Raw genomic sequence first — 12,315 nt, 5'->3', positions numbered from 1 at the left:
GTGTCGGAACTTGACAAAATCTGTATAGTTTAAAAGCTCGGTCTCTCTGATGACATATATTGAAAATTTGGCCATAAACATTGATTCCTTCACCCTCAACTGGGCCTTTTTTTTTTTTTTTTTTTTTTTTTTTTTTTATTACAAGGAAGGGTCTGTTTTTGCGTCAACATTTTCACAAGTCATTGTCTCTGTTGGATTGACTACTCTTAAATCCAATACTCATGACTTCCAGTTTCGCTGTGGACACATCAGCTAAGACATTAGATTTTTTTTCATCTTTTCTTGTTTTGCATTATGGGTTCATGCCTGCTTACTACCACTTTTTTTTTTTTTTTTTTTAACACCTCTGTCCACCAGGACTGCCTCTACTGTTATTTTGATTCCTCCCCTTTCCCAGTGGGGTTATTTACTACACCACCTCTTCTCACCTGGGCAACGCCAGGTACCCCCGCTAGTGTGTGTGTGTGTGTATATATATGTATATATATATATATATATAGATAGATTTTTTTTTAACCTTTAAAATTATATATATAAAAAAAAAAAATTTTTAAATTATTTTGCCATTAAGTAAAACTCCTGCAATTGAATCAGTTTGCTTTCATGAATTCACAATGGTCCTGATGTTATTTCAAGGATCATCAGTTATTAACCATAAAACACTATTGTGGGGGATTTACAACAAAAAGTATGTTAAATCATGGCTCCTCAGCAGTGTTAATCAAACTCCACCTCCCTTAAATACAAGAACTAACTATATATATATATATATATATACACACACACACCTACACATTATATATATGTAAGTTGTCTTAACAGTGCCCCCCCCCCCCCCAACTCTATTAATCGATTGTAAACGTAAAGATAAATTTTTTTTTCTTTCTTTCTAGGAATCCTGGGAGGATGACGATGAAGAAAAGGAAAAGCCGGTTGAAACAACGAGTAAGATAGTTTCCTTGGTCTCAGCTTGAATTGTATAGTAAAATCTAATTTGCTTTCTCTTTTTCTAAGTATATGAATAGAACAAAATGTTTGAAGTATTTCATTCCTTAATTTTTAAAATTATTTAAATGAGGTGGGGGCAATTTTTACTCCTGCTTTTGATGTTAGGCATCACCACTTATCAATGCCAAGAGGCCACTCAAGGATTAGGGTTAAAGAGTGTACAGTAGAAATTGGACAATATAGTAATCGTTAGTAATGGAAATTCGGTAAATTTTTTAACTTATATGGAACAGCTCATCAAAAACTTGTTTACATTAGACTTGAAGACAACCATATTGTAGTCAGCTGGAAAGCAGGAAAACGGAAGACAATTCCATAGGCGTGCAGTTCTAAGAAAGAAGCTTTGTTCATGGAATCTACATTTAGGTTTAGGCACAGATAAAGAGTGGGAGAAATTGATAGTGTTTTTGTTTTCTGCTGCACGAGTGTTTCTTGTGAAAGTTTGGCGAGGGGGTGACCATAGATTGGAACTCAGCCAGGCACTTGCCATGAAAATAACGATAAAGCAAACTCGCAACATCCCTTCTGTGAGAAAGAGGTTGCTGGGAAGAGAAAAGGACATCTACAAGGCTACAAAGTCTATTTTGAACTCTATCAAGGCAGGATAAGTCCTTTTTCTAGTAGCTCCTGGCCAAATGTGGTAACAGTATTCCATCTTTGGATGTACCTGACTCTTATATAAATAGAGAATTGCATCAACAGTGAGATATCTACTGGATCGGTAGAAGGATCCCACCATTTTTCCAGCGGCCTTGGCAACGGATTTAATGTATCTGTTCCATTTAAGACCAGGAGTAAAGGTCAAACCCAGAAGCTTGTCAAAACATGAGGCCTCCCCAAGACGAGAGCCATTCATTTCAATTGATGCCAGATGGGATCAGAGCTTTGATGTAAAAATAAAAGCTTGGTTTTAGATGCATTAAAAGTAACCAGCCACTTCTTTCCCCATTGTACCACTTGCTCAAGATCAGAGAGAAAATCTGAGAGAACTTGATCGTTTACGGTCTTAGATGTGCTACCATAGATGGTAGTGTCATCAGCATAAATGTCTATGAATGATGTAAGGATATGATTTGGCAGATCATTAATGTAGATCAGGAAGAGAGTTGGGCTTCGGATGGACCCTGAAGGACTTCAGCATTAATACTGTGAGTTTCTGATTTCTGCCCATCAACCACTACTCCTATGATCCTATCAGAGAGAAATGATTTAATAATTGGAAAGACATTTCCAGCTATACCGTAGCTGGGGATCTTTATGCCATACTCTATCAAAGGCCTTTGATATGTCGAGCAATTTTGCCCTAGAAAGGTAGCACCCGTCGAGATTTACTAATCCTATGAGATATAACTGGAAGCACATCTGCTGTAGATCTAACAGAACGGAAACCATATTGTGTGTCACTAAGAAGGTTATTTTTGCTGAGATGGTTGATTACTTCTCTATTTAACAGATTCCAGCAACTTATTCATGACACACAGGAGACTTATTGGCCTGTACTGAGAGGGAGATGAGCGATCACCGGAATTTTTAAATATAGGGCATACTGATGAGATTTTCCAGGGTGATGGGAAACAATTCTCCTTAAGACAATGTTTAAACAGTTTTGTAAGGATGGGTGCTAGTTCTGGTTGAAGTCTTTTGAGTACTATAATTGGAAAAAATGTTTCTCTACTTGATTTCAGTCTAATCTTTCCTAAACGATCAAGCTTGAAAATTATTTCTTATCACATAAATGTCTTGGATGCTTTTCATATGAAACTGAGGATCGCATTAGCATTTCACGTTCTTCTGACATGAAAATAATGTCCTTTTTTTGTCAACCGTAAACTTACTGTCTGGAATTATTTTGTTACATTTCTTTTCATTAACCTAGATTAAAAGGTGGAAAAATTAGTGTGTATGTATATATATATAAGTGAACGTGTGTCTGTCTGTATACATTTCCCTATGCAATAACTCTGTCATTTTTCAGTCTACACTCGAAACTTGATATACAGGATACTGAGATTTGGGAAAATATTTGATCGGTTTTCAGGCAGAAATTTGGCTGTTAAGGGGCCAAAGTTCAATGATTTGACCTTTGAGAACTCTACCAAACTCCTCTGCCAATTTTGGGTCTAAGCACTTGAAATTTTAGATATAGGTTCCTTAGACATGGATCTAACTTGAGTTGAGCCCAAAACAAATGTTATGGGGTCATAGTAGGGGGGGTTAAAGTTAAAAAAATTGACTTGTTTTTTTCCTCAACATACACCTCCAAACACCCGGGCAACACCAGGCTGAAATGTTAATGTATATGTGTGTGTGTGTGACTGTGTGTAAATATTTAATTTATAAACTCTTTTACTACTGGTCACATAACATTGAAATTAACACCGAGGATGGTTTATAATGAGTAAAATCTTTTAGATTGATGAATGATGTTTACGGAAGTTGCTCACTCCAACTTGCTGATGTATTAGTTTGTGCATGCGTCAAATTAATCATAGCTAAAAGTGGTTTAATTTTAAATTTTCTTATCTGTCTGTCGTGTTAGCTCAAATGGTAGGGAAACACAATTGAAATGTTTTGGTTTTGATTCCAGCTAATGGCACCTAAGTCTTTTTTTTTTTTTTAACTCTTGAAATCTGTACTACATATTAGGTACAATATAATATTCAATAGAGAATTTACTGTAATAATTAATACAAAATCTGCTAGATTTCTAGTGTTTTAAGTGAAAGTCTGCGGGAGAAAGAAAGTTAAAGACTGCAAATATTGAATTGTTCCTTGTAAAATATACTATGTTGAAAGTTAAAAATTTGCTTGGCTATGCAAGCTGAGATTCGCTCACCTCAAAATAAGTTTGAAAATGGTTGGCAGGTGGAGAAGGATCGTGGATTTTATATATATACACACACACAGGGTGAGTCACAGGAAACAGATTTTTTTTTTTTTTTTTTGAGAAAAGCAAGTCAAAATCAATGAATAAAAAAATTTAGCGTAAAAGATAAAGCAAATAAAAAACAAACTAAACGGCATCTTAAGCAGGTTTAAAGACTACCTTCCTCACTCCCTATCACTTACTCAAGGAGAGAAAGGAGCGTTCTAAAAACATCCGTTTCCCATGACTCGCCCTATATATATATATATATATATATATATATACACTTCATATACTCACCACTTACTAAGGTCTTAAGGCCACTCAAGGAAAAGGGTTAATAGGTACATTAATGGAAATTTGATAATTTATTTTAGAGGACGGCTCTTCAAAAATCTGTTTAGATTATTTTTTTCACTTATTTGTTAAGGTTTGTGACATGCATGGCCTAAAGAGGAATGAGAATGATGCAATGGATATCTGATAACGTTTAGAAAGATGTGTGCAGAATAGATTTTAACAGTTTAGTCTCATTGAAAGAATGGATGAGGGTTCTTTTAATTAGATGTAGAAAGATTGAAGGCCAAGAAAAAAAAATCTGGAAAGAAGTGGTAAGGGTAAGTTTGATAGAAATTGAAATAAAAACCTGTCCAGAAGATTAGTTTAGAAGTCAATTTCTAAAAGTTAGCATCTAAAAATTTCAAATATATTAATTAATACATGTCAGATGTGTACCAGTTCTTTGTTACTGCAACTAGTGTTTTAATTGGAAAAAAAAAGTCTACATAAGCTTTTCAGTAGATTGAATTTAAAACAGTTATGCCCTGTTTAATGTTATTAAATATTAAGATTTAATGATACCTTCAATATTTATTCCATACTTGAAATATTACAATTTTTAATAGGGAAATAATTTGCATTTAGTATAATAGCAGCATCCGTGGAAATTTTACAGTTGTATCCGTCATCATTTGTGTATTGTTGCTGTGCATCCTATTTATCATCCATTGTGAATTATTGTACCACTTTTGTTCAGACAGAAATTTGCTTATAGATGTATTCTTGTTAATGTAGTTTCAAGTGACATATTTCCACTCTATGAATGTCTGGCACCCATGTTTGACACATCACCGAAATAGGATGAAATTTTAAAAAAATATATTGGGAGGGGTGGAGGTTTTCTTTGTTATAAATTATTAATGAAAATGGTTTTTGAAGAAAATTAGTGAAAAATTAAGTTTTGCTAAATTGCCCAAAATGTTTTAGTTTTCAACAATAATTAGCTCCTTTTTATGATTTGAACGCTCTGGCTTTTTTTTTTTTTTTTTTTTTTCAAACTTAATTTTCACTAAATGTGGTCAGGAACTATTTTCAGTAATAATTAGTTTTCTACCTTATCGATTTTTGTAATTTTTGGATATGCTCATTACTGTGACTTGACAATTAAGTAGATACCACTGACTTTAGCCATTTTTTTAGGGTTGTGGGTCACATTGTTGATATGAGCATGAAATTGCCTTAATGTGTTATTATATAGGATAACTATGGATTTTTATTTGTATGCAAACTGTTGTCCTCATCTTCATAGTTATTGTTTCATTATGAAGATGAGGATAACAGTCCGCAAATAAATAAATATACAAAGTGCTCATCTCAAAGGATTCCAATAATAAAATAACTCTGGATGTATATTGATGTTTTTATAACCATAGATGGTGGATAGAAAGCCTTGAAGTTGTGATATTCTTTCTATAAAAGTAACCAATCCGATCTTTTGTTATTCGAATAAAACTCTTGGTTGTCTTTTGTGTGTCATACACTTCTTGCAACCAATGTTTATGGTTCGTTCATTATCTTCTAATGTTTGCAAGTCATAAAACACTTATAAATGGCGATTTCATTATAAGTTGTAATATGTTAATAATTTGATAACGATTCATGCAATATTTATCTTTTTTAAACTAATCAAAATAATCATAACATGTTTCAATTTTTTAATTTGCACTTTCAGCTGATGGAGAAACAAACTCAGAAGGTAGTTTAATTTCTTCATCTGTAACCTGTTATTTTTGTTTGATTTGAACTATTATTGCTTTCTGCTTTTTTTTTTTTTTTTCTCAAGAATTTGTGACCTCATTAGCATCTAACCTTTATGTATTGCTATTTTTGTGTGGATTACGTTGTTACTTTTATTTTCTCCCACCTTTCACTTGTTGAGCGCTAAAAGTGTATCGAATTGTGAAGAAAGGTGAGCTTCATATGCACTTGGCCCTTGCGAGTCGCTAACATTCAAAGGCTAGAAGTCTTTGGTTGGTGATGTCTTCGTCTTATTGGGATTTGTATCTCGTCCCAAATGCTATGTATGACCTAAGCTTCCTAGATTTAAGGAAAGACTTATCAGGAAGCTCCAATGGTTTGGGCATGCATGCCTTTCGTTGTCCAACAACTGACCTGATTCACAAAGCAATAGCACCAACACAACTATTGAATGGTGCAAAAAGAATGGTGTTCAACTAACAATGTGGCTTGCAAATGTCAAAGTTGACTGGGAAATTATGACCGGCACTTGTGTTTTTGGTGTGTGATGATGGAATCGTGAATGCCTGAAGCATGCTGAGGAGTCAGCAGCAGACAGACCTGAATGGATTGCCCTGACTTGTAATGCAAAGAATTCACTTGGAGCTGGCTCAACCCACCCCAGGTGAACTCCATCACAAGTACAAGTTCATGCTATTAAGGTCGATTTTAATAAATAAAAATAAAAAATTTTAAAAAGAATATGACCCACCTCTAACTATGTATTAATATTCTTTTCAAACTAAAAATATTGTTCAGATTGACCATCTGGTATGGATTTTCAAACTTAATTTATTTATTTATTTATTTTTTTTTTGTGTTATATCTTTTGAGAATTATGCAATTGACATAAAATCCTTATTTCTCTCCTGCCTTTGACAGCATGTTTGTATTTAATTGACAAATTTGCCGTAAAGAGCAGGGATATAAATTTGGCATGATTTGTAGACCTGCCTCTTACCTGTAATTTGGTTTTCTACTAAAAATGTTACATACTATATCATTTACGTTTGATATTTTGAAATTTAAATTTCTTTACCTCAAGATTTGATTTTTAAAGTCATATTTAATATATATTTATTTGGATTCTCTTAAAGTGTATTTCATAATCTGTATATCGAGGTACAAACCTTTCTATGTCTATTATGAGTTAAGCATAATGTTTTATTTGCTTTTTGTTTTTTACGTTTAACGTAAGCTTATAACTATACAGATTATTTTCCATTTGAAAAAAATATACAGAGTTCAGAGAATATTTGTACACAAGATGTGTTTAGAAAAGGATAATTATTTGATTCTTCTTGATTTCTTCAAACGTTAGTTTAAATTATTCTGACTGTTTTCATTTTGAGTGTTATTTTTATGTTTCAACCAATGTAACCTCCTACCTTCTTTAGGCGTATTTTGTCGAATTCTTGGGAATCTGCACAGAATTTTGAACAGAACTTGCGGACCCATGGCATAATCTATAAAGTACTTGACAAATTCTAGTTGCAAGTGACACTCTTCCGGAGGTTGAAGGTTTAATCTTCAGTGTTAGCAATACTTGTGAATTACTACTTCTGTCTGGTCATGGCTGATGGATCGAGAGCGTGCTACCCTTGTGGATTAAATAAAGCGTTCCATTTTAAATTCTGTGCAGATTTCAAAGTTCGACAAGATGCAACTGAAGATCAGAGGTTACATTGACCAAAGTGTTGTGAAAATAACATTTAACAAGCTGAGAAGAGTAATCCAAATAATGCAACTAATACAAATTATCAATCCTTATCTCAAAACTTCAGAAACATAAAAAAAAAAAAAAAAAAAATTAGTTTTAAGTGATCACTTTATATTTGCTTTTCCTTTTTTGTGTCAGATTTGTACCATTGGTTGGTGTTTATGCAGGATTTAAAAAATTCTGTACAACTTGTACAATTGTAAATATTAGCTAAATCTTTGTTACCATAATTGATGTTTGGCTTACAGAGACTTCTGTTACGGTCTTTTTCCCTAGAGTTTTTTTTTTTTCTTTTTTCTTTTTTTTTCTTAGAACCATCCATCTGTAGAACCTAATATCGCACACCTGTTTCCCAGCTGACTATTACAAGGTTGTTTTGAAGTCTAATGTAAAAAAGTTCTTGATCCGTTCTATTTAAACCCCTGGGTTCTACTATGCTTGCCAAATTCTCTACTTATTTCATAAAGTTTCTCGATTTTTCCTGTTTGTCCCCCTTTTGGTTTTACTTTAATCAAGTTTAATTTACCTCCCATTTATTATTGATGATTATTTTCTCTCTTGCACACAACAAACTCAAAATTGACGATTTAATCAATGTTTGAAACAGTTAATAAGTGTATGAAAGATCACAAAAAATGTGCTAAATTTGAATTTCATATTCTTTTACTTTGCTAAATAATGCTTGAGTAAAAAAGAAACACATTTCTATTTATTAATCTATTATTTTTATTACAATGCTAATGTTTATAAAAAGTGTTTCTGGCATTTTGACATCTGTATTGATATTTACATATTTAGTTGAAAACGTTTGCAGATACAAACAAAATGGCGGTTTTATTATAATTTAAGATGGATGATTAAATAATACATCAGGATTAATCCTATAGAATTGGTTATTTTAAAATAAAACGTGTCAGATTGTGTAATTTTATAATTGTGTGAATGTAGATTTCCTTCCTATCAAGAATTAACTGTGCAAATCCAACATGGATGAATGCATCCATAAAATGCCACAGGATTTCTGAGTCTGCTCTCCTTAAACCTGGCTGTGCATGTTAAGCAATTAGATTTCAAAATTGGAACCGTCTCTCAAAACCTTGATGTAAAAATTGATTTAGATTCACCAAAAAATCTCATCTGATAAGAATCTTCAAATATTTTAAGCTTGTGTCATGTCCTTTTAGAATTATATAATTGCCATGAATTAAAATTTTCAATTTTTATTACAAAATCCTTACTTCCCTCCTGCCTTTGACAGCATGTTTGTATTTAATTGACAAATTTGCCGTAAAGAGCAGGGATATAAATTTGACATGATTTGTAGACCTGCCTCTTACTATCACCTGTAATTTGGTTTTCTACTAAAAATGTCACATATTATATCATTTAGATTAATATAATCAAAATGGCTGCTCATTTTAGGTGACTTAGTTCATAAGTTATTGCAGGAATTCAAGTTTTACAAAGATTGAAAAAATATTTCTTGTGTATCATATCAACTTGCATGATTTCAATTTTTAATACAAAATCTGTTGTCTTTCCTCTCCTGCCTGACAGCATGTTTGTACAATAGAACCCCAGGATACGGTGGCCCTAGGATATGTTTTTTTTTTTTTTTTTCTTTTTATCATGTTGCAATGTGGAATATTTTTTTCCTGTCCGTGGTTATTTTATTTACCCCAGTTTACGGTGTTATTTATAATGTTATTTGATTATATACTGTACTGTATTTGACTAAAAAGCAGGAACATAAACTCTGCATAATTTGTAGACTTTACTTCCACTTGTAATTGATTTCTACTTAAAATGCTACAGGCACCAACTGTATAGACCGTTTTTAGATTTTCTGTTTCAAAATGACAATTTTTAATCCTTTTATCTCTCAAAAGATAGTTTTTATTTATTTTTGAAATTGTTTCTAATTGTTACTTATTTTGAATTTGTTGTTTTCTCAAACTGATCCCCCTTGTATTATGGTTAACGCAAATCCTACCTTTTTTTCGTAAACTTAGCTGATAGATCTTTAGTTTCTTTGTCGCTCCAGCTGTATTTGGCTTTTATGAAAACTGTTAGATTCGAACTTGTACAAAACAGAAATACTTACAAAATTTAAACCTTTTAGTTTTAGAAGGCCTTGTATGTTTTTCAAACTTTAAAATTAGCTGAATCTAATCTATCAACCTATCCAGTCATATTCTCAAAATCCTATCTTGTTTTCTTCATTTTTTTTTTTTTTAAATCAGGTTTGTATTTATCTCCTCCTGTTCCTGCGTTAGACCTGTATTACTATTACAGACTCTGCTGTTACAACAGGAATATTAAACTCTGCCCAGCAAAGCTTGTAGATTTGCTCATTTGATTTAAATATTTGGGTCCTACTATGCTTGCAACAATCCATACACTAGAACTAAATAAGTTAATAAAATTACTTTAAATTTTCTCATACGTACAGGTATTATAACTAGGTTCCTATGATTTATCCAATAATCTGCTATGTATATAAATATTAGCTAAATGTTAGTATATGTTACTGTAATTGATGTTTGGCTTACAGAGACTCCTATTATGGTCATTTTCCCTAGAGTTTTTTTTTTGTTTTCTTAGAACCATCCATCTGTGGAACTTAATATCGCACCTGTTTCCCAGCTGACTATTACAAGGTTGTTTTGAAGTCTAATGTAAATAAGTTCTTGATCCATTCTCTTCTATAATTAAATCCTACTGAATTTACATCACGACTGATCATCACTGTATTGTCTCGTTGTCTACTCATTAACTCTTCTCCTAGAGTGGCTTCCAAGCCTTGATAAGCGGGGAGATCCCTCCTCCGTAAAAGCTTTTTTTTTTTTTTTTTTCTAGCTGAAATGCTATATAGAACATATTAAAAATCATTTTGATATAATTTAATGTATTGCATTTTAAGATAATTAAAAAGCTAATTTTATAATTGTTTGTATTGTCTATGTTGAAATCTCAAGATTAACCCAGCCTAATATTATTAAAGCAATCATAACACTTTATCTTTGCCTTGCATATTCATTTTAATTTAATTATTTTTGAACTAAATATTAAATGATCAATTTTATATTTGTCTCCTGTTCCTGCGTTAGACCTGTATCGTTATTTATTACAGACTCTGCTGTTACAACAGGAATATTAAACTCTGCCCAGCAAAGCTTGTAGATTTGCTCATTTGAGTTCCACATTTGGGTCCTACTATGCTTGCAACAACAATCCATACACCAGAACTAAATAAGCTAACATGAATTTCAACTTTTCTCAAATATACTATTACTAGCAGGCCAACCAGTGTTGCCTGGTCTCAAAATACGCTTAAATGATGTTTTAATTTATGCAGATTTTATATTATTATGGAGCCTATCCTCTTAAATATTATATTGTATCCAATATATAGTAGTGATTTTAAAAAGTAATAAAAAAACAAAAAAAAAACAAACAAACAAACAGACTAGAATGCCATTAGCTAAAATTGAACCTAAAGCATTTTGTGTTCCGAACTTAATCATTACTGTTTAAGCTATCAACTGATAGATAAGAAAACATTAAAAAAATGTTTCATTCTAAATGTTGCACAATTATCTGCTATGTAGAAAATATGCTTCAATAGAATTGAGCGTAATAGTTAAATGAAACTAAGCATCCAATAAGAAACCATAAAAAAATGAATGTAATATCTCGTTTTCTTTTTAACTGTCAACTTTCTATTAAAGAAAGAATAAAAATTGTATTTTTTTATGAATCTGAAGGATTTTGGTTATCATTGGCAATTGTGTTTATGTATGTGTGTGTGTATATATATATATATATATATATATATGTATATAATTTTTTTTTTTTTTTATGCCAAAATATCTTGAGTAAATCTTTAGACGTATTAATTGTAATCTTCAGATTAGTGTTTATATCTTATTTTTTTAAGAGTGGTTTGGCCGATTGTAACCTTCAGGAGTATCTTGTCGAACTTGCCCCAGCATAGTATAAACACCCCCAAACACCACATTTTAAGAACGGCTTTCAAAATACTCCCCCCCTCTAACTTCCCCATATTAAGATCAGCTTTTGCGGTTAGGCGTTCTTCCGGAAATCTTTTGTCTTCCCTCCTGCCTTTGACAGCATGTTTGTATTTAATTGACAAATTTGCCGTAAAGAGCAGGGCTATAAATTTGACATGATTTGTAGACCTGCCTCTTACTATCACCTGTAATTTGGTTTTCTACTTGAAATGTCACATTGGAATATGTTTTATTTTTACTAGGCAGTCTCCACTTATCAAGGCGCGGAAGCCACTCGAGGATAAGGGTCATTGCGTGTACAGTACGTTAGTATTGAGATTTGATAAAGTGTCTTAAGGGGACGGTTCATCAGCAATTTGTTTGTTGGACTTGAAGACATCTACGTTGCATTCAGATGGGAAACAAGCAGACAGAACAGAGTTCTACAGGCGTGCACTCCTAAGAAAGAAGTTTTGTTCATGGAATCTCTTTAACTTTCAACTTTCTATTAAAGAAAGAATCAAAATTGAGACAATTGTATTTTTGTATGAATCTGAAGGATTTTGTTTATCATTGGCAATTGTGTTTATTTATATGTATTTTTTTTTTTATGCTTAAATATCTTGAGTGAA

General features: G+C 32.2%; 1 protein-coding gene across 9 annotated transcripts in view; it reads left to right on the top strand.

Annotated features, from left to right (window-relative positions):
* The window catches only part of LOC145249532 (eukaryotic translation initiation factor 3 subunit J-A-like), a 62,365-nt gene that overhangs the window by 9,877 nt on the left and 40,173 nt on the right, over positions 1-12,315 (top strand). For 5 of the 9 annotated variants that reach the window (XM_080111152.1, XM_080111149.1, XM_080111148.1 and 2 more), the window contains exons 3-4: positions 894-945; positions 5,886-5,909. In XM_080111152.1, the coding sequence (XP_079967278.1) occupies positions 894-945; positions 5,886-5,909 (76 nt within the window). The remainder of the gene's footprint in view (positions 1-893; positions 946-5,885; positions 5,910-12,315) is intronic. The other 4 variants (XM_080111151.1, XM_080111150.1, XM_080111155.1 and 1 more) reach the window with 1 other exon arrangement.

This window comes from Euprymna scolopes, chromosome 28 (genome assembly GCF_053919585.1).
Source record: "Euprymna scolopes isolate OS-2025 chromosome 28, ASM5391958v1, whole genome shotgun sequence".
Taxonomy (NCBI): domain Eukaryota; kingdom Metazoa; phylum Mollusca; class Cephalopoda; order Sepiida; family Sepiolidae; genus Euprymna; species Euprymna scolopes.
This window is presented reverse-complemented; position numbering and strand designations above follow the sequence as displayed.